General features: G+C 40.1%; 1 protein-coding gene across 1 annotated transcript in view; it reads right to left on the reverse strand.

The window, feature by feature from the left end:
• Nucleotides 1-23,990, reverse strand: part of Synj (synaptojanin) — a 427,286-nt gene that overhangs the window by 149,369 nt on the left and 253,927 nt on the right. The window contains exons 13-14 of the mRNA XM_068226016.1: nucleotides 13,610-13,797; nucleotides 898-1,043 (exon numbers count right to left, since the gene is read on the reverse strand). Of these exons, the coding sequence (XP_068082117.1) occupies nucleotides 898-1,043; nucleotides 13,610-13,797 (334 nt within the window). The remainder of the gene's footprint in view (nucleotides 1-897; nucleotides 1,044-13,609; nucleotides 13,798-23,990) is intronic.

The following is a 23,990-nucleotide window of genomic DNA, read 5'->3' on the forward strand; positions in this document are numbered from 1 at the left end:
ATGTACTAAAGTTACCCATAAAGTTGCAGTATACTTGTTTCTATACATTTGTACCACAGTTCACATCCTTCTAGTGTCCACCACAATACTATGTACATCATGTAACTCGGAGAAAGTGTGGGATTGGTCATGAAGGCTTGGCCCATTATGGCACTACCTCCATTAGCTAGTTCAGTTTAGTTTAGTTGATATTCTGTGGTTTTAAAGCAAATAAATGGAAAGACATGTAGAGAGCCCAGTTGGAGAGATAATATCTAAGTCAAGAATGAACCAACAGAAGGCATTAACTCAATTTTGGTGGTTGGTGGATTTGGCCAACTATGGTTCTCAGCCCTTCGTTTATACTTAGAAGTGACCTGAAAGCAAGGCACACAGGCTTAATGAGTCTGGTAGCAACGTAATTTCAAACAAAAAAACACAGAACTTTTCTTAAGATATTGCACAGTATGAAATTCAATCCACAAAATCCTTGCAAGATATCACAAAACATATTTTGGATTTTTTTTAAAATTCTATAAACTGGAAGTTCCATGTACAATTATGTGATCCCATAACAAACTGTGAAGAAAAGTGATTGGAGAGGGCTGGCAGGAAAGTTGCTAACATTACCAGAATGCAAAGAATTCAACTCCAAATTTATACCATACAATTCAATCACAGTAGGAAAAGATGGGCAAGGTAAGAGAACATTGCCATACCAAGAATAGCAGGGGCAAATAGCATGCCAAAGTAGGCACAGTAGCTCTGCACAGAAAGCACAACTTGGCTATTAAGATATAACTTCCATGCTATTTGGAAAAAATGGCCTTGTACCATAATGAAGCATTTTAATTTCAAGCTCTACAATTATTCATGCACCAGAAGTCTATCAATGCTGTCAATAATTTCAATAATTACCATTGGAAATGTTATTTTCCTTGTGATTTCAGCATAATCTGCATTTCTCTCAGAAACCTGGGACTGTCCTGCCGCAAAATGGGCACAGACAAAACACAGCGAGGTGCTATAGAAAACACATCGAATCGCTGCGGCACCTTTATTTCCTGTAAAACAAAATCCTTGATATAAGTAACACAATAACAACTGGTAAAGTGAAAGGAAGCTTACATTTATTACAAAAAACCCATTATTTCTCATACAACAGCTACACCATCATAAGCTTAGTGTTGAAACACAAGCAGTCGATAAGAATCCTAAAAGAAGCCATGCAAGTATGTCCCCTAGCTCCAGGAATCACTTTCAACCACACCCGCATTGAAGTACAGTATATTTATATTATCAAGCTGATTTAGCTCATTGTGTATTGTCCTTGCTGAAGTATGGCTGCAGAATGCTGATTGATTCCAGATAACACTGGCAATAAGTCTACTACTCCATTTATCACGATATTTTAAAAATTTAATATGTATAATTAGAAATTCAGACTGAAATATCCAAACCTGAAGTGATGAGGAGCATAATATTACTGAGAGCTGCCCAACTGAGGCAGTAAAGACAAGCTTGGTAAGCTTGGAAGGACAGAGGGTTGATTTCCATCTGGAAGTTAGAGAAATTAATAATAATGCTATTTGATTTACGTCCCACTAATTACTTTTACGGTTTTCGGAGACAACGAGGTGCCGGAATTTAGTCCCGCAGGAGTTCTTTTACGTGCCAGTAAATCTACCGACACGAGGCTGTCATATTTGAGCACCTTCAAATACCACTGGACTGAGCCAGGATCAAACCTGCCAAGTTAGGGTCAGAAGGCCAGTGCCTCAACCGTCTGAGCCACTCAGCCCGGCATTAGAGAAATTAGAAACAAGACTTCCAGTGTTAGAGAGATACAATCAACCATAAAATTTGGCCACTAGCTAAAACTGAAGAATGCACCACATTAAAAACCTACCAAACCTGTACAGTAAAGGCCACGAAACAGAAGCATACATAGTATCTGGCTTGTAGAAATCACCGAGATCCGATTTCTAGATCGACGCACAACATACAACCTGTGACAATAAAGTTTGGTGAATAGTCCTGTATTATCAACATAGATGAATAATGCACGACAGTGACCTTACTGTCCTTTGAAATAGTCTCCTCCCATAACTATGCACTGCTGAGATCGGCGATACATGTCCTGGAAACTTTGCAAGAAGGCTACCTTTCGGATGGTGTTCAAAAGCCTCGTCACATTTCGTTGGATGTCAGGAATATCGTCAAATCTCTTTCCTTTCAAAGCAAGTTTGAATCGTGGGAATAGGAAGAAATCTGGAGGATTGAGATCTGGCGAGTATGAGGGATATTCAAGTTGCACCACCCCATTTTTTGCCATGAAGTGTTTGACGATATTGGCTGTGTGTGGGCGAGTGTTGTCATGGACAAGAAACCATGAAACTTGTTGTGCATACTGGGGTCATACCCTGCATAGAAGTTTCATGAAACGGGTCAAAATTTCAATGTACCGTGCAGCATTCAATGTCGTTCCCTCACGTAGAAAATGCTTGTGGATAATGCCTTGACTATCGAAAAAGGTGATGAGCATCGTTTTGATGTGTGACTTTTTGGCTCCGATCTTTTTCCGACAAGGTGATCCCGGAGAATGCCATTCCATACTTTGCCGTTTCGTTTCAGGGTCGTACCTGACACACCAGGTTTCATCCTCGGAGACAATAGAGTTCGAGAAATTTGGTGTCGCATCCACCGTATCGACAGAATCCTGTGAAGCCCCTAAATGTGCCTGCTTCTGAGCGTCATTCAAGTGATGTGGCACAAGACGAGAACACATTTTCCTCTTCCCTAATTTCTGGGTAACGATTTGTCGCACGGATTCACGGTTAATCTGCAGTTCATCCGCTATCGTGCGCACAGTTAATCGCCGATTGTTCGTGATTAAGGTCCTCACCTTCTCAATGTTTTCGTCACTGACGGCGGTCGCCAGTCTTCCACTATGGGGGTTGTCAGAAACACCTTCCCGGCCTCCTCAAAAAATGGGCGAACCACTCGTACACACACTTCAAGGATAGTGCTTGATTTTCATAAACACGTACCAGCATCACACACGTTTCTTTCAGTGTCTTGCCAAGCTTAAAACAAAACTGTGCATTGATCTTCTGGTTGTTCATGTTCTTGTTCGCAGTTCAGAACCAATGCACTAAACACGCCCCGTGTCAAACAGGTCTTACACGGCACACACACAATGCTCAACTGAACATTAGAAGCAGGTGGTCAAAACCTGCTGCTACGCAGGTTCAGCATTGTGTGTCGCCAGTGTTGCCGGATCGACCGTTCTGACTTCATTCACTGAACTTTATTGTCACAGGTTGTATAAAACCAATCTAACTGCGAAAGAAATCATCTCTAGCAGTGGCGTATGCTGGGATCAAGACGTGGGCTACCACTAGACTTAGGTTACCCCTTTTCGATGGTTGGTTTAGTGAACGTCAAGCCTTCAGCATTTTGAGCTGCAGCCAATAGCCAGCGGAGAAGCCTGCTGTGTTGTCAAGACTGCTTCACAAGGTACGGCCCTGGCCTCTGCCACTGCTAATGCTCAACAGCTGATCAGTGGAGATGGTAGCCTAAGGTTTAGCAAATGAAAGTCCGGCTTTGTGGCTAAAGGGATAGAATGCTTGCCTTCAGTCCGATGGCCATGGTTCAGTTTTCAGAATCAACCCCCTCATACTGTTAATTTCCCTGACTTGGGGACTGGGTATTTATGACGTATTCGCAATTCATTTTATCCTCATTAGATAACCACCAAGCCTATACAGATGCCATACCCCATTATTATTATTATTATTATTATTATTATTATTATTATTATTATTAAACAAAAAGGTTGAATTTTACAGCAGTCGTACCCATCCTTCACTGGTTAATTAGCTTCCTCGGTAGATCTGTGGTGGTGTACGATGCATGATCACGGGTTTGATTCTAACCAACAAAAGAGAACACTAAAACTTGAAAGAATGCATTTCATTTTAGCAGATCTACCTATAAAAGAAAACTATATTGCTCCTATAACAGCAGCCCTGCTGTGTCTCCCTACAAGGATGTAGAAGAAAACTGAAGTGAAATACCAGTGCTCTTATCTATATAATTAAGTCAAAAGTATGAGGTGAAGAAGTATATACGATGAAGTCGATGAGTAACACATGGTTGACACATAGCAGTGGCGATCTGACAGAACGAGGCCTCGCACACCTATACCCCCAGTCCCCGCTCCTATCGATATACAGCTGCAGCAAGCCGCGTGTGGCGAGTCGAGGGGAGAGGGGCGAGAGTCTGGGCTGCACTATCAGTCTCCGATGCCTTGCTCTCAGAAATACGTGCGACGTTTTTTCTCACTGCTTTCAAGTTTTGTAAATGGAACAAAGTGTCAGATGCTTACACTATAATGTGCTTTAGACTTCCATCATTCTCAACTGAGGTTTGGGCTTCACTGATAGCCTTGGTAGCCCTCAGTATACGCCACTGATCTCTAGAAGGTAAAGGAGTATCTATATTTCCGATAAACTTGTTAATCGTAATTTATAAGCTTCATATCCGTATTGATAAATTCACACAAATGTAAAGAGGGCATGCTACCGTCACATGATATTCCTTTCTAAATATGGTAACGTATGCTCAACATAACAGAAGAATTTTATATTACTCTAGATCAATACGCCAACCCTAGTTTTAATATAAATGAAATCACAGAAAAAACAAATATCATCTTTAATACGGCCATTCCATCCCTAAAAAATGTTTATCTTAAGAGAATCAGTAAACAAAACTTGACACGCGCCAGAAAACCACCAGAAGACACGTCCAACTCCACCCCTACCCCCACAACAGCCACTCCTCCCACCCCTCCGCCCCTTCCCTTCACAGCAAACGGCATTAGCCCGAGACGGACACAAAGTAGTACACAACGTGCTCCCAAACCACATACAACCTCAAGACCACAACAGCAGTAAGTACACGTATAGATTCTCTCACATGACCTAAGACATTCCTTTAACATATTAGTATCACTCACATCTTACTCTTAACTTTCACAGACTATTCTCACAATATCACACAACTGCAAAAAAGAAGGAGCCTCCACTCTGGTTTAATGTAACACATCATCATCGTAATATGGCAAAGGACAATATGGCAAAGGACATTATGACTCATCTTTTAATGTAAACAAATGGATTTTATATATGACAAGCTGCAATTTCTACACTTCCATCCAAGCCTCAACTGAATCCACGCTACGTCTTTATTCTGCCTTTTAGAGATGCAAAGTGTTTCTTATCCTTTGTGTACATATGTGACGAAATATTTTAAAAATGCGATATTTGTATTTTAAGTGTAACTCTATTACAATTCAATCCATTGAGTTTTTAATATATGCACAGTTGTGGACTATCAGACTTAATGATAGCACTCAAACTGAAGAACTAAGAAATAGTGCAAGGAACTCGAAAATTCACAAGCATGAAAGTGTTTTACACACGTTTTTATTTTATGAACACTTATAAGTTAGTTTTAAGTTTAGTCAAACTGAAGAATTAAGAAACAGTCCAAGTCATAAACTTGGACATTCACAAGCATGAAAGTGTTTCACGCATATGTTGTTTTTATTTTATGTACACTTATAAGTTAGTTTTAAGTTTAGGAATATTCACTTTTCTCAGATGCACAATTTGATGAATGCCCTACTCATGAGTACAACCTGACATGCTACCGTCACATGATATTCCTTTCTAAATATAGTAATGTTTGCAATTGTATGATGTGTTATATGTACATGTATGTCCAGCTGAGGATGACCCATTAGGGTCGAAACCGGTCCTGTATCTTTAATAATAATAATAATAATAATAATAATAATAATAATAATAATAATAAACAAGTATTGATTAGGTGGAGCTCTTCTCCTCTTTACAAACTTGTTAATAACATACCTCATCACTAAGCGGTTGTTATGCAATGTATTCTGACAGTCTCGTATGATATTCGTTTCATTTTCTGTATTGATTTTACAATTCACAATTACAAGGGTAGACGTTTCCACTTAATCAATACTATGTACATTCACAAATGTATGTATTTGTATTTTAAAATGATATTACAGTACTAGTTTCGGCCTTATCTGCCATCTTCAGCCGGATATATCATAATATTAGTCTCTAAAATATCGTAGTTCAACTACTGTCATATCACTATTCTCATCTTAAAATGTTTTTTGTACTTAAATATCACAGGTCAGTTTTACTGTTGTTGTCTTGAAATATTGTTATAATAAAATATGGTCCTTAATACTTGCTACCACTAGCTGATTACATGTGAGATACAAGTATGTTGTCTTGAGCTGAGGTATGGGGTATTGTACACTGGCGGAAAAAAAATATCCAAACGCCATGAAATAAGGAATTAGAATCTGGAAATTTTGGCAATATATTTATCAAGGTAACATATTTAATTGATTAAAGGTGCGGGGAAAGCGATCATAAATGTGCCATACTGGTCCATTAATAACTGGTGTAATATCATGACTGTTGAATGCAGGCATGCAAATGTCCATGCATTGTGTCATACAGGTGCCAGATGTCAGCTTGTGGGATGGAGGGATGGAGTTCCATGCCTGTTGCACTTGGTCGGTCAATACAGGGACAGTTAATGCCAGTTGTGGATGACAGTTGTTGTCTAATGATGTCTTGATTGGAGACAGATCGGGGTATCGAGCAGGCCAAGGCAACATGTCGACGCTCTGTAGAGCACGTTGGGTTACAAGAGCGGCATGGGGGCGTGCATTATCCTGTTGGAAAAACCCCCCTGGAATGCTGTTCATGAATGGCAACACAACAGGTAGAATCACCAGAAGGACGTACACATCTGCAGTCGGGGTGCGTGGGATAACCATGAGAGTGCTCCTGCTGTCATAGGAAATTGCTCCCCTGACCAGAACTCCCGGTGTAAGTCCAATGTGTCGATGCCACAGACAGGTGGAACACAGGTGCTCACCTGGCCTCCTCCTAACCAACACATGGCCATCACTGCCATCAAGGCAGAAGCGGCTTTGATCAGAAAAAGCAACGGACCTCCAATGAGCTCTCGCTTGGTATCACTGAAGTTACCAACAGTGGTGATTTGGGGCAAGTGGAATGCATGCCGCAGGGCGTGTGGCTTCGAGCAGTCCTTCAAGTAACCGATTTCGAATGGTTCGCTGCATCATCGTCGTGTCAACTGCCGCTCGAACTGCTGTGCCACAGCCATACGCCAAATATGGCGGTCCTCCCTCTTGGTGGTGCCAATGGGACGTCTGGAGCCCTGTCTTCTTGCAAGTGTACCTTCTCGTGACAACTGCTGCCAGGAGCCATGCGCAGTGGAGGCATTCCTGCCAAGTCGTTCTGCAATAGTGTGGAAGGAAAATCAACCTTCACATCGCCCTATTATACGGCCTCGTTCAACCGCAGTGAGCTGTTGATACTGGCCTCTTCCTTTAAATCTAAGAATTTCATTTTTTGTCCATATTGAACTAAGAACGTAAGAGAGGTAACTTAAAGGGTCCACCTTTTCAATACAAATAAATGTAACTTAAAGGGTCCACCTTTTCAATACAAATAAAACATTTGTATTGAAAAGGTGGACCCTTTAAGTTACCTCTCTTACGGCCTCTCTGTTGTCGTAAAGGCATTCTTGACCCAATCACAGTCACTCCGTCCAATCACACAGGTAAATAACACTTCGCACAGTACAGCCTGTATTTAAAGCAAACCTCACGGGCAATGTCATGAGGCTGCTATAGCGCCAAGCTAAGGTGATTTGCAGGAAATTTGAATCGATGACATATTTCGGATGTATAAACAAGCCTACCAATGTCTGTTTATCTAGCACAACCCCTTCTTGGTGTATGGATACTTTCTTTCCGCCAGTATAATACAGTAGCCCATTTGCTAGATTTTGTTGCATTGCTGTATAGTTTGACTGAAAGGAAACATCCTTGGACCCTGATGGTTTTTTTTATGGCTTGTATGGATGTGAATTGTAGCAAGTCAAATTATATCTATTGCAGTGAAGTACAGTGGATATGTGATGTCCGAAAAAAGAAGAAAGAACAGTATTGAAGAATGCCGTGTCAAACGTGAATGTAAATGAAGCATAGTGAACATAAATTTTGAGACTTACTCCCTCGAGTCCTTATGGGCTTGATTCCTGCGGCCTTGTTGGATATACACTGTGTGCCATCTCTCGCTTGTGGCGAGCTACTGCTTGGAGTGCAGGAAGGGAGCGGGGAAGAGGTAGAGGGAGAAGGAGGAGCTGTGGGCTGAAGGGATTGGAGCAAGTTTTTCGTGTTGATTGAAAATCTTATCGGAATAAAAATGAGTAATTAAGAGGATGATAGCATTGTATAAAATATTTGTTTTTCTATTATTTTATTAAGGTTACAGTTAGGATTAGTAGATTGGTCCAGGTGTATGATACATTCCTCTGTGATATTGAGCCTCAAACCCATTACCTCCAAGATGCAAGCCCACAGCTGCGTGACCCTAATCTCATGGCCAACTCGCCTGGTCACCAATTTATTCAAAAGACAAAATCATAAAATTACTTGGTGTAATTTTAGGATTTTCAGATCTTGTTCAATATTGGAGAAGTTCCGTTTAAAGTCGGCCATGTAGCTAGCTTCACAATTTGTACATTACAAACTATAAATACCTCAGTGATTATATTTATTGGATTTGTTAACTGATTCAGAGTTATGAAAAATAGAAATTATTGTTAGATGTTTTAAATGCAATTTTATGATTTTGTCTTTTGAATAAATTGGTGACCAGGCGAGTTGGCCATGAGATTAGGGTCACGCAGCTGTGGGCTTGCATCTTGGAGGTAATGGGTTCGAGGCTCACTGTCGGCAGCCCTGAAGATGGTTTTCCATGGTTTCCTATTTTCACACCAGGCAAATGCTGAGGCTGTACATTAATTAAGGCCACAGTCGATTCCTTGCCTCTCCTAGGCCTTTCCTATCCCATCATCGCCATAAGACCTACGTGTGTCAGTGCGATGTAAAGCAAGTTGCAAAAAAATAAAAATAAACTGGTACGGTAATATAATAGGTGCTGGTATTATTAAAAGTGAGAGATGCATATTCATTTTGTCTGTCTTTTTTAACTAGATTAGATATAGGTTTGTGTTTAACTTTATGAATTCACTATGAAATGTCGAAATGTCGTATGGCTTTTAGTGCCAGTATATCCCAGGACGGGTTCGGCTTGCCAAAGTGCAAGGTCTTTCTATTTGACGTCCGTAGGCGACCTGCACGTCATGATGAGGATGAAATGATGATGAAGACAACACATACACCCAGCCCCCGTGCCGTAGGAATTAACCAATTAAGGTTAAAATCCCCGACCCTGCCGGGAATCGAACCTGGGACCCTCTGAACCGAAGGCCAGTACACTGACCGTTCAGCCAACGAGTCGGGCATGAATTCTCTATTATAACCATTATTCTTAGCTATAGTATGAATTATATTTATTTCATTTTCTTTAAGGATTTTAGCAGATAGTGGGATGTTGAATGCTCTATGAAACACACTGAAGTATGCAGCTCCTTTTTGGGCATCAGGATGAGTGGAGCATTGCTTTATGGTGTTTGATATGTGGGGTGGTTTCCTGTAAATGTTTTACGATAAATGTTCGTCATGTCTGGTAATATTAACATAAAGGTAATTTAATATATGGCTTGTTTCTGTTTCTATTGTAAATTTTGTGTGTTGGTCTAGGGTGTTTAGTTCTTCCAAGATGGCATTGCCATTAGTGAATCGTTCGTCTATTATACCAAATATATTATCATCTACAAATCTGGACCAGAAAAAATATGTTGTTAATTTTGTTAATTTTAGAGTATTCTAAGTGATCAAAGTAGATCTCTACTAGGATCCCTGAGGCTGGCAATCCAATGGGAAGTCCATAATGCTGATAGACATTACTGAAGCTGAAACAGTTCTTGTTAATGGCAAATTTTAATATGTTTATAAATTCTTTGATTTCTGTAAGACTTAGTTTGCCATGTTTCTTCAGGTTGGTTTCTACTAAAGTTATGTTTCTTTGTAAGGGAATACTCGGCTACATGTTCATAATGTTGTATGAAATTAATGAATGATATTGTTGAATTTTTAAGTCTTCAGTGATGTTACAGAATTCTATGGTATTTTTTACTGTTCTTTTTGAGAGAAATAGTTTTTTCAATTTTTATTTGGATAAATTGTGAAATTTCATATGTGGGACTGGGTCTATTGTTTATAATGGGTCTTAGGGGAACGTCGTCCTTGTGCACCTTAGGGTATGCTTTGGCTGTGGAAAGTCTAGGGTTCATTGAAATTAATTTAGAGGTTTCTTGTTCACTGAGAAGGAAGTTAACGTTTTTAGGCATTGTTTTAAGGTTTATCTGCATTTTATTAGTTGAACCTTTTTTGATGATTTGGAATGTGTCGTTCGAAAAGAATTGTTAAGTTTTATTTAGGTATTCATTTTTTGTCAGCTTTGGTTACTAATAAGTTTTTTATTCTTAATTTTTTTAATTTCTGTAAGTTTTTTGTTGTTAATGGTTTTCTTATCGTTTTTCCTGAAACTATTAATGTAATTAGGCAATTTTTTTGACTTTGTCTCTTACTTCATAGCAGCATTCCATGGGAAGTTTGTTGATAGCTAGTTCCATTTCTGTAACTGGTGGAATAAAGTTGTTGAATAACAAAGTGTCTGTCCAATTGTGTTATAGACTTCCCTTGAGTTCACCAGCCTCAGAGATCCTAGGAGAGATCTACTTACATCACTTAGACTACTCTAAAATCGACAAAATTAACAACATATTTTTTCTGGACCAGATAGGGAGATGATGTATTCACTATAATAGACGAATGTTTCAGTAATGGCGATCTCATCTTGGAAGAACTAAACACCCTAGATCAACACATAAAATTTACAATAAAAACAGGAGCAATCATACATTAAATTACCTTGATGTGACTGTTACCAGACATGATGATCATTTATCCTGCAACATTTACAGGAAACCAAACCAAACCTTAACACCCTAAAGCAAAGCTCCACTCACTCTAATGCCCAAAAAATGAACTGCATACTGCAGTATAATTCATAGAGTTTTCAACATCCCACTATGTGCTAAAAACCTAAAAACGAAATAAATATAATTCACACAATAGTTAAGAATAACGGTTATAACTATAACCTTAATGAAAAAACTGAAAAATGTTTTATACAATTCTATCATCCTCTTAATTACCAATTTTTATTCCGATAAGATTGTCACTCAACACGGAAACTGCACTCCAATCTCTTCAGCCCACAGCCCCTCCTCTTCCCTCTACCTCTTCCCCACTCTCTTCGTGCACACCAAGCAATAACGCACCACAAGCGAGAGATGGCACACAGTGTATCTCCAACAAGGCCGCAGGAATCAAGCCCATAAGGACTTGAGGAGTAAGTCTCAAAACTAATGTTCACTACTCTTCATTTACATTCACATTTGGCACGGCATTCTCCAATACTGTTCTTTCTTCTTTTTTTCAGGCATCACATATCCACTGTACTTCACTGCAATAGATATAATCTGACTTTCTACAATTCACATCCAGACAAGCCATAAAATTAAAAAAAACCCATCAAAGTCCAAGGATGTTCCTTTTAGTCAAACTACACAGCAATGCAACACAATCTAGCAAATGGGCTATTATACATTACCCCATGCCTCAGCTCAAGAAAACATACTTGTATCTCAAATGCAATCAACTGGTGGCAGCAAGTTTTAATGACCGTATTTGATTATGACAACATTTTAAGACAACAGCAGTAAAACTGAACTGTGATATTTAAGTACAAAAACAGTTTAAGATAAGTATAGAGATATATGACAGTAGTTGAACTATGCTATTTTAGAGACTTTGATATATCCGGCTGATGATGGCAGATAAGGCCGAAACTAGTACTGTAATATCATTTTAAAATACAAATACATATATTTGTGAATGTACATAGTATTGATAAAGTGGAACCGGTAATCAACTGGAGAAATGAGGAAAATATATTTTCCGCGTGTGAACATTTCCCCTCTTTCCCCACTCACAATCTCTGTTCTCATCGTGAACCTGGCAGGTAATATAAGTAGTGTTTATAACATGTATAACATCAAAGGGACCGCTTAGGACTTGAGATGACTCCGACTATAGCAAATATAACTATGTAACTAGGTATATCCTTGTCTAGAGGAGGTACTGACTTAGTACAAAATTTTAATGGAATAAAGTATGTACTACAAACACATTTACGCACATACATTACTTAAACATTGATGCAGACCATAAATCATTCTGACAACTGTCTATAACCTAATGCATCTTTGATGCTGCCCTAAAGACTGCAGTAGAATTGAAATGGGAAGCTGCTTCAGTCAGAGGCAATGACAGGCAAATAAGAGTGCAAAATTGTCAGATGCCTCCACTCACTCACACAATCACTCATCATGGGCAGAGAATAATAGAAAAATGTAAAATGTAATACAATTGAACATTTCACAGCAATAATAAATCTTAAAATATTGTCAATGTAATAACAGTTAAAACAATATTTTAAGAGTCTCTGTTAACTTCAGCAGTTTTACAGTTGTTACTATCGTCCTCATCACCTTGGGTTTTTTAACATTGTTGCAATCCATCCTTACAAATTTATAAGAAGTTAAAACTTTAAACCTGTATCATTCCTTGCAGGAAGTCTTTCTCTTTTAGGTTTTTGGTTTGTTATACATAAGATTCCCAGCCCCTCTGAGTCAGTGTCATTTCTTTATTCTGAAAGAGTTATTTTCTTTTGCAACGTTATACCTTAACCAAGACCAAACAAGCTCAATGAAGTTGTACTGGTAATAAAAGGACACTGACACAATTCCACAAACCCTTAATTTGAGAGTTCATCAAGCATATAGTGGACATCCTCTTAACCAGCCTAACTGGAACTGGAACTTGGTAGGATAACAAAATAGCTCATTAAACTGATAATAAAATAAAGGGCCTATCAAGCAATATTTTACTTTAATATAAGTAAATTTAATTTAATAAGCAGCGCAAAGAAGTCAAAACATAAAAATGCTATTTTTACACCACAAACACTTTTGTTCAGTTGTGCATTAAAATTTCCATTGCTGACTTTGGGTTCCTTTCTGCGCAACAAGTCACATTTGTTTGAAATTTTTGTTTAAAAAAATCAATTTTTTAAGGGAGCTTGTAGTTTTATGCAACTTTACGCAATTTTATTATTTACGCAACTACTGACATCGTGACCAGAGCCACAGAACCTCTATAGTGTTATAAGGAATCTGAATCATCCTCAATAATACTTATTCCTGAACAGTAATCCAGTATGCATCTATTTCAGTAATAGTAAACCAACATGACTGAATTTTCAATGTATAAGACTTTAACAATGACGAGAAGAAAGGCACTGTGCTTGTGTCTAGCAGCTAGACAAAGATCTTATACCTGGATCTTTGACTATTTGATTTGTAAATCTTTTAGCATTTACACAGGTGTAACATTCAGTTTAAGGCACACGAAGCATTATGATTAAGATAAACAGCTACATACCAGTGGCTCCTCCCAGCCCAGTTTTAACGGAGTCTACTGCAACATCACGAACATATGGAGCATGTTCTGGTCGAATAAAGAGGTACAGACAGACACCAACTAGCTGCACATATGTCACCATTACATATTTCTGATTCCTGGACAACACTTTCTGCAGCTCCTCACCCCAGGCCTTGGCATTTTCAGAGCTACAAGAAAAAATAATTGATGCATATTTACAAAAAAATTGGCAACCATGAAGAAGATAAACAAAATTTTGTAATAGATATAATAAGAAAACAGAGATGAAAAATGAATGTCACCCTACACTAATATTGCAAATTCCCTACTCTGAAGTAAATTTAAAATAATCCCAAATAAACTTTAAAACAAACCCATGCTGCTAGAAAGGTTGTGCAACAAGAAAATGTTGACATTTCATGGAGCTGAACCAGTAGAGTAAATTTTCCCTGTAGAAGTTTCGCGATAATGAGATTCCTCAAAATTTTTGACACAAATACCTGAAAAACTATTACCTGTTCTATGCTAAGTTCACATTTAATTTCTCTAAAGGACAGAGTATTTGTAGCTATGAAGGCGGATAAAATATAAATGGGAATTTGAATGTACCACTGCTGTTAGTAATAATTCTGAGGTGGGGCTTTGCCAGGATGTTGGTGGGGGTGTCTGGAGAAGGGGTTTGCATGCGCGAACGAAGTTGGAGAGCTGGACTGCTTCAGTACTCCATGAGTGTGCAAGAGGTGCACACGTCTTGCGCAACGCATCTATAACCGGTTTTTGGCGGTTACACGATACACAGTTAAAAGGGAGAAAAATAAATCAAATTGCACGGTACCTTAAACCCTAGACATGCAATAAACATCAGATGAACTGCGCCGAACACAAACAAATACCAGGTTGGGCAACTTAACTACTATAAACAAGGAATGTGGAACGGGTGCTGGGAAACCTATCAAAGGCCATAGAGATGCGAAGGTTGCGAGTTTTGCAGAAAAATCAACGGTGATCTCTTGATTTCAAAATATTATTTTCCGAAATCAACATTATAAGGTAACCTCCGAACATATTCATCTATCCACACAATTCAGATACACAATTTACGAATACAAGTTTAGATGTTGTTTGACAAGTGCTTCGCTATTAGGCCAAGAAGTTAACCAAAAATATCTTAACATAATCTAAGTTCTACAATATGATTCTAAAGGTAAGAAGGAACACAAGATACAAATACAATTTAGAATGAAGGTAAATGTGCTTTCTAAAACATCTGACCAATAGAGTGGCGATTAGGGCAAACTCCTATGTGATAACACCAGCGAAAATTAAATGTAAATTTAAACGGGACTGAAATCAACCATGCTTACCCCAAGGTAGCCCATCCTGGGAGCAAGGATACGCCGATGTGCGTCAAAATGGCAGGACTGACGAGAGAACCAAACACCACAAAATCCTGCCTCACTCACTTTAAAAGGGAAGTCTCGGCCTTGGTGTGATTACCTAGTGACCAATCAGAGCACAGGAGCTTGCCTATCGCCACCCAGATTCATCAATCACAACTCTTTATCCAGTCGCAATGTTTATACAATATTCTGGAACATATACAGACACCAATCGCGAACTTTCCATTTTCCAGAATCACTAAGGACATATTTCTAGAATCCACAACCGACAGGAGCCAACACACCCTGTTCAAAAAGTCCACATCACAACCTTTTTTGGACTGTTCTAGTAGTTAAGTAGATAAAGGGAATACAAATAAAACATACTACAAAATATTTTACACCATACAGGTTAGGTAGCTAAATGGAATGCGAATAAAATATTCTACCACAACACTCCACATCATACAATAAGTACACCAAAAAATGGTTTACAAATAAAATATTCTACAAACACTTTTCACATCACAGAGATTCTATACAGGTCTCATTCTTGCTCCCCCCGAAAATCGAGCTACGCTCGATAATTAACATAAGATTACTGGGGGGTTGATCACTTCTGGAAACTTGCACACCATAGCACAGATTAGCATACATACCTACAGAATGGTATTCACAACTATAGTTCTCAGAACGGCCGACAGTCATCCTACTAACAACATTGATTTTCTTCAAGTTGAACTTCCAACAATAAAAAACAAACTGTCACTACACCCAAAGTCCTTTCGATATAGTGCAAAATCCATTTGCCAATTTTCCAAAATGCTTTGACCATCTTAACTCTGTCCACAGACAGGATGTACACTCTTTCCTTCTGCTAAATGTCAGTAATTCAGAGCTCTTTCAATTTCTTGTAAGAAAGCATCCAATGCCTCCTTCATAGGAAGGTTTCGGAATAAGTCGATCTTGCACCACTTTTCATATCAATCATAGGATTGAAGTTGCACAACTAGGCCACAGCTTCTTGCTGATTATGTGGCTGCTGACACAGCCGTTTGCCAACAGCCTCCATTTAAGTTCAATCCAAACCAGGTCGCTAGGTAAGTTGCAGTACGGCCCAGCCGTATCTTGAACTAAATGAGCAGATGGGTGAGGTGCAGTCTCACCAGACTGCCTCCATTGGGACATTTTGCCACGGGATTGTGGTGCCGGATGGTAGCGCCCAAGGTATACAGTGTGCCTCTCAACTTGGCATGTTAGGTTGCCGTCAGATGAAGTTGGTCACTGCAGCCACTGTAACATAATCCAACACGCAGCAGACAGGGGAATACTCAAGGCAAGACTACCCTGCTGGACTAGAAGATCTTGGAGAAAAACAGTTTTCAAGGAGGGTTAGAGTACTTTCTTTAATTCAGTGACATTTTAGAGAAGATTACGGTGGGGGGTGAAAGAAAACTACAGGAGTTTACCCTGAGCCCGAAATGTTCGGGGAATAAATTCCAATCAGTGACCTTAAACTAAAACCTACCTAACTTATCATACTAAACCCATTATACTAAGGGAGATAAATGCACAAGGATACCTAATGTATTTACCCACACAATTATAGTCATGACTAATTAACACAAATTACTTATGATTAGGGTATAGATATAACTGCTACTTGCTGGCCAGCATCTAAAATCTTACAACTACCTTACAACAAAACTTATCATTACCTTACAACTAAAATCTTACAAATACCTTACAACTAAATCTACATGGTCACCAAGAATGGTATTTACCCCTCCCTATACAACTTAAGGTACTTTTATCTGAGAGAGGTATACTCTGCTGATCCTTTTCCTTTCGGGATCGCTCACCAATAATGACACTGGGGTAAGGAACATTAAGATCGCGCATGGACCTCGGAATCTTGGGGCCAACTTACTGATAACATGGTCCGCAGCACTGCTGACGGGGTGCGTTTTAATAAACACCTCGTCACCCACGGACAGATTGTGCGGTCTTTGCCTGTGGTTGTAATTATGCTGGACCTTAGCGTAATAGACATTTAAGTATTTTCGTGCACGGTGCCAATTAGCTCTGATCTTTTCTGGGCTAGCATCATCAGGCAGAAGATCATTAACTGACCACAGATTTGATAGTGGAAAATTAGGAGTGAAGGCCAACATTAACGAAACAGGGGTTTGCTTATGGCTTTCATGGACGGCAGTGTTAAAGGCAAACGACAACCAATTTAGTGATGAATCCCACTTAGAGTGGTCAGTGGAGTGATAAGCGATGAGGGCAGATCGCAGGTTATGATTCACTCTCAGCATAATTTGGCCTCGGGTAATACGGGGTAGTAGTTACATGAGCAATGGATAGATCAAAACAGAAATTCTGGAACTGGACAGAAGTAAAAGCTCTTGCATTATCACTCACCAAAAATTGACAGGGTCCAAAAGAAGCAAATATATGTTTTAAGCACGAGATGGTGGTGTTGGCATTAGCCATACGAGTTGGGAACAACCACGTGAAAAGCGAAAAGGCGTCAACACACACAAGTATTAAACGATGCCTGTTCCATGATCTCGGGAATGGACCAATGTAGTCTATGAACAATCTCTCCATTGGACAAGAAGCTTGCTCGGAGGACAAGAAACCTAGAGGACTATTAGGGGCGGTTTTACTGATGTTACAAGTTTTACAAGATTTGACAAGGATATGGATCTCACCATCCATGGATTTCCAAATGAAGTGTTTACGAATTTCTCTCTGGTTTTGAAAACGCCTAGATGACCCCCCCCGCTGGGGATTCATGATAATACCTGAAGAGAGCCGGAACCAGGTTAGTTGGGAAAACAATTTTGGGGTCTCTGCAACCGCAAGCAGGACAACACAGGACACCATTCTTAAGGACGTAAGGCTTAACATGCCCACCAGATTTATTCCTGTTGATAATAGCTATTATCTCAGCGCTGTCCTCCTGATGTTTGGTTATATCTTTGAAAAGGAAGGGAGAGTCAGTGAGAACTACATTCACGATGGCTGATACTTGTTCAGGACAGGGGTCTGCAGGCTCTGACTGAGGGTCAGAGCTGCCTTGATAGAATAACCTACTGAGGCCATCGGCCACAACGTTTTCCATGCCACGAATGTAGCGAGCTTCGAATTGAAAGTCTGAAATGCGCACTGCCCAACGCGCAAGACAACTGGTCCTTCACGGTTTGGCCAGTACCTAACTCAATGCCTGATTATCAGTTTCAAGATCAAAAGGGAGATGTTCCAGGTACATTCTGAATCGTTAGGCAGGATTCCGGGCACGAGAAGCATAAGAAATAGGACGACGCCCCTCTTGAAATTCCTGAAGGAGAACAACGGATATGCCTGTGGAAGAGGCATCAGTCTGAAGGATGAAGTGTTTAGAAAAATCTGGCATAGCCAGTACAGGAGCGTTACATAAGGCGGATCTGAAGTCGCAAAAGGCTCCACGTTGGGCCTCACCCCACACAAATTTGGCATCCTTTCTTCTCAAGTCATTTAATGGGGCTGCCCATTCAGCAAAATTGGGAATTAATTTACAAAGAAAATTAAACATGCCAATAAATCTGGCTACAGCCTTGACGTCTTTTGGCGTGGGAATATTTTGGATGGCAGCAGTATGAGACTGATCGATTGAAAAACCCTTCCCCAACACAATATGGCCTAAGGACATCTGGGGTTGTGCGAAAGAAACGCCTTAAGGGTTAGACCTGCTTTACACAGTCTTTGAAGGACTTCGCTGAGATGGACAAGGTGTTCCTCGAATGTTTCACTGAAGTTTACCAAATCGTCAAGGTAATTATAGACAAATTTGAATTTAATGTCAGATAAAACATAATCCAGCAACCAAGTAAGGACAGCAGCTCCCGTCACCAGCATGAATGGAACTCGCTCAAATTCATAGAGATTCCCATCAGTAGCAAAAGCTGTGAGGTGCTTGGATTCCTCGAGAGAGGTATCTGGTAATATGTCTGATTTAAATCAAAGGTGATAAAAATTTTGGCATTAGCAAACCAAGAAAAACAAGAGTGCAAATCAGGCAGGGGAACAGATTGGAGGACCACCTTACGGTTCAACATCCGATAGTCAACTATAGGACGATAACCACCTTGCAGTTTAGGGACCAGAAACATGGGAGAAGAATAGGCTGATTTAGAAGGGCGTATCACTTCGTGAGCGAGCATTTGGTCAATAATAGCCTTAAGGGCTTTCATGTTGGGAGGTGATGGCCGATACGGAGGAGGACGAACAGGTACGTTATCTGTGACTTCAACTTTGTACTCTAAGACATTGGTGACACCTAACTTGTCGGTAAAGACATCAGGAAATGAATCACAGAGTTTCCTAAGTTGGTTGGCCTGCTCATCGGGTAAATGATTAAAATCAGAAGCTTTGGGTTCGCCAGAATCTTCAGGAACAGCATTAACATGGCAAGGCAGAATAGGGGAGCGATCACACAGCTCAAAGGTTCTTGCAGAAAATGTAAAATGGAATCTGTTGAACTGCAGATCCAAAAACATGCCAGTTTTAGCAATAAAATTGGTACCCAATATGAAGTGACAGGATAAATCTTTTGCCACTAGTACTGGCATTTTCCATGTGAAATCACGGACTCTTATCTTGACATCTAGGGATCCTACAATGTTCAATGAGTTGGAATTAGCAGTATGGCAGGTTGACACTGGTTCTAATGTAGGTAACTTGCAAATGTTTTTCATCGAATCGCACTAGGTCTCGCTCATCAAGGTGATACTACTCCCAGAGTCTAGTAACGGACAGACAGGTTCATTATTTACCTCTATGCATAAGTACGGTAATTTACAAGAAGGTATGGCAGAAATCCCACAAGATTGCAAAAAATGGGCACTAGAGTCAGACTGGGACCAATCGTAAATCGTCCTCCAAGGTACAGTTATGACAGACAAAACAAGAAGCCACACTTTGGGGTTTGCCATCAGAATTGGCGGGTAGTCGTCTAGAGTTACTATTGCCTGGAGGTCCAGAGCCTGAAGTATTACGTGGGCACTGCCTAGAGAAGTGACTAGTTGACCCACAATTACGGCAAGAAGTATTGGTGGAAGAGCCTCTACCCATGGCAGATTTAGCATTGCCTAAGGCCCCAACCTTAGAACAGTCCCGCTTGAGATGAGCAGAGGAGCCACAATTGAAACATCAACGAGGGTTACGCGAGTTGGAAGCAGGTGAAGGAGTGGTTTTAGAATCCTGAGGAGAGGGCACGCTCAAAGGAGGGGGGCTAATGCCAGGCGTAACTGGTCGGCATATCAAACACCTTCTGCAGAAACTGTGATAGCTTCCAACTGAGCGAACATTGCTGGCCGCGGTGAAAGAGCCAGATATGACCTGTAGTTCGGGGCGAGACCTTCAGTAAATTTGGCAACCATTTGGGCCTCGGAATAGAGGAGCCGGAAAATCCTAGCCTGGAGCTTAATATCTTGAACATATTAAGATAAATGACTCGTTGAAATGTTGCACTCTGAAATAGTGCTTCTGCACTAATGAAGACAAGACACAACAAAATGAAAAATTCAAGCACATGTGTATGAAATTGATCTACAGTCCATCTTTCGGAAATGGCCCTGACAATATGCTCAGAAAGAGCTCCAGATACATGCGGGTATAGGATTTGAAACATGTGGTCGTTACTGAATTTGTACACTATTGCCTGATCCTTGAACTCAATTAAGAACCGAATGAAAGAACTAACATCAACGGAGTTAACCAAAAATTTAGAGACTCCCTTAAACACAGTAGTCACCGGGTGCGGTAGGTTAGAGAAAATCTGAGGGAAAGCTGGTGTAGGAGGTGCCTGGGAAGCCTTACAGTGGTCCTGAGGGGTTACAGAGGCATCGTACCTTTGATTCAGACGCTCTTGCGAAAAGGATGGAGTACAGAAGGTTAGGTTAGAACTACCGTTAGCCTGCAACATTACAGGTGCAGATAATCTCATCTGTGAAAGGTTCTCGCTAATCTGGGAGACCACCGGGGCATTAACCACTTGTGTAGGGGTAATACAACCTAAAAGGGCACCTGATACCGGTGTACCATTTCATAAGAACCAGGTTGTGTAACAATAGAGGGCAGACACTGAGCCATCGCAGAATTACCAGTTGTCACAGGAAAATTAGTAGAGGTACCGACATGCAAAGAAGATATATGAATCACTTACAGCTGTCCTAGCTCTTTACAACAAAGCAGAATATCCGAGGCAAACATTCCTCACATCAGGCTCCTGAATAACACTAGCACTAGTAGTCAGAGTACACACTTGAGCATCTACAGATGCAGAACCAGAGTTAACACTTTCACACGTTTCAGATGGGGTAGACACTTGAACCTCGGAACTAGTTTTAGTCAACTCCTTCCCTTCAAGCAAGCCAATGATTTTGTTCAATATTCTTGAAAACTGTACTAGCAAGGATTCACACACCTGCCGCTCATTTGCTGGCAATTTGAGAGACAACAAATCCCTAATTCTGTCCACGTAATGTGATAACTGCGCATCAATCCGCGCTAATTGGCCATGCGAGGGCTCAGAAGCCCTAAAAGATACAAGAATGGCATTAAATTCCACCAATTTATCTTTAACCACGGCCAAAGACTCATGCAACTCATCCGTAGTTAACTCGGGAATGGTTACAGGTAAATTAAGGGACTGTTTCAATAGGCTAGAATTCAGTTTGCAGATACGAAGTTCATAAATTAGTTCTGACTTTCTTAAATGGAAAGGATTAGGAACAGCATGAGCCATCCCAAGACGTAGAAACAAAATTTCAAAAGATTTACGAATTTCAAGCTTTTCGCTTTCTTAGTTTAAGTACGATCACTGTTCACTTTTCTTTCGTCCACAACTAACCATGCTCTGCTACCAATATGTAACCGGTTTTCGGTGGTTACATGATACACAGTTAAAAGGGAGGAAAATAAAACAAATTACACAGTACCTTAAGCCCTAGACATACAATAAACATCAGACGAACTACGCCGAACACAAACAAATACCAGGTTGGGCAACTTGATGACTATGAACAAGGAACGTGGAACGAGGACTGGTGCGAAGGTTGCGGGTTTGACAAGAGCTTCACTATTAGGCCAAGAAGTTAACCAAAAATATCTTAACATAATCTAAGTTCTACAATACGATTCTAAAGGTAAGAAGGCACACAAGATACAAATACAATTTAGAATGAAGGTAAACATGCTTTCTAAAACATCTGACCAATAGAGTGGTGACTGGGGCAAACTCCTATGTGATAACACCAGCGAAAATTAAATGTAAATTAAAACAGGACTGAAATCAACCGTGCTTACCCCAAAGTAGCCCATCCCTGGAGCAAGGATACACCGACGTGCGTCAAAACGGCAGGACTGACGAGAGAACCAAACACACAAAATCCTGCCTAGCTCACTTAAAAAGGGAAGTCTCGGCCTTGGTGCGATTACCGAGTGATCAATCAGAGCACAGGAGCTTGTCTATTGGCAGGCAGATTCACCAGTCACAACTCTTTATCCAGTCGCGATGTTTATACAATATTCCGGAACATATACAGACACCAATCGCGAACTTTCCATTTTCCAGAATCACTAAGGACATATTTCTAGAATCCACAACCGACAGGAGCCAACACACCCTGTTCTAAAAGTCCGCGTCACAACCATTTTTGGACTGTTCTAGTAGTTACTAGTAGATAAAGGAAATACAAATAAAACATACTACAAAATATTTTACACCATACAGGTTAGGTAACAAAATGGAATGTGAATAAAATATTCTACCACATCACTCCACATCATACAATAAGTATACCAAATAATGGTTTACAAATAAAATATTCTACAAACACTTTCCACATCATAGAGATTCTATACAGGTCTCAGCATCATTATAAAATTTCTTGCAAAAGAGGGCACCAAACCTTCCGAAATTTTGAGATGGCTCCGCACACACTTTGGGGAAGAAAAACTTTCACAGACTCGAGTGTATAAGTGGGCTAAAAATTTGTAGCAGGAAGAGAAGCTGTGGAAAATGAACCTCATGACAGGAGACCGCGGACAAGCATCGCCGCAGACAACATTGTTGCCCATTCGTGACATCGGTTAAGATCGGTAAATAAAAATTTTGCAAATTGTTTTAGCCGTAGGAATAATAAGTTACGGAGGTGTTCAAACCATCATCCGAGATGTACTCCATTTCAGAAAATTGTCTGCCAGGTGGGTTCCTCATCTCCTCAACCAGGAACAAAAAACTTTACGCCAGGAACTTTGTCAGAGACTCCTGCGTCAATACAGGGAGGAAGGAGAGGATTTCTTGCGTTGTATTGTGACGTGATGAAACTTGGGTGCATCATTACACCCCAGAGTCAAAGTAAGCAAGCGTGGAGTGGCGGCGAAGAAACAAAGCAGCGGTCAAGACCAAAACACACCCATCTGCTGGAAAGGTGCTTGCAACCATTTTCTGGAACTCCGTGGGCGTTTTACTGGTGAATTTTCTTTGCAAATGAACGACAATTGATTCAGCCTATTACTGTAGCCTATAGGATGAAGCAGAAGCTGCGTATTGCAACAAGCTACACCAGCAACCAATCCAAAACGCCTTTCTTCACCATGACAATGCAAGGTCACATACTGTTGCTTTAACGGGGGAAAAACTGGAGGAAATTCACTGGACACCTCTGGAACACCCTCTGTACAGACGAAATTTATCGCCCTGTGACTACTATTTGTTTGGACCACTCAAACATGACCTAGGAGGACAGCGGTTCGATGATGATGCAAGTGTAGCAGAGATCATGCGCAACTGGCTCCACACACATCCCTATTCTTTCTATCAGGACAGTATCAAAAAATTAATAATCCCATGGAGAAAATGTGTATTAAAGGCAGGACACTATGTAGAAAAGTGATCTCTATATGTGTATTTTTTTGGTTGATGAAATAAATTTTCAAAATAATACCTG

The sequence above is a fragment of the Anabrus simplex genome, chromosome 2, assembly GCF_040414725.1.
Source record: "Anabrus simplex isolate iqAnaSimp1 chromosome 2, ASM4041472v1, whole genome shotgun sequence".
NCBI classification, from domain to species: Eukaryota; Metazoa; Arthropoda; class Insecta; order Orthoptera; family Tettigoniidae; genus Anabrus; species Anabrus simplex.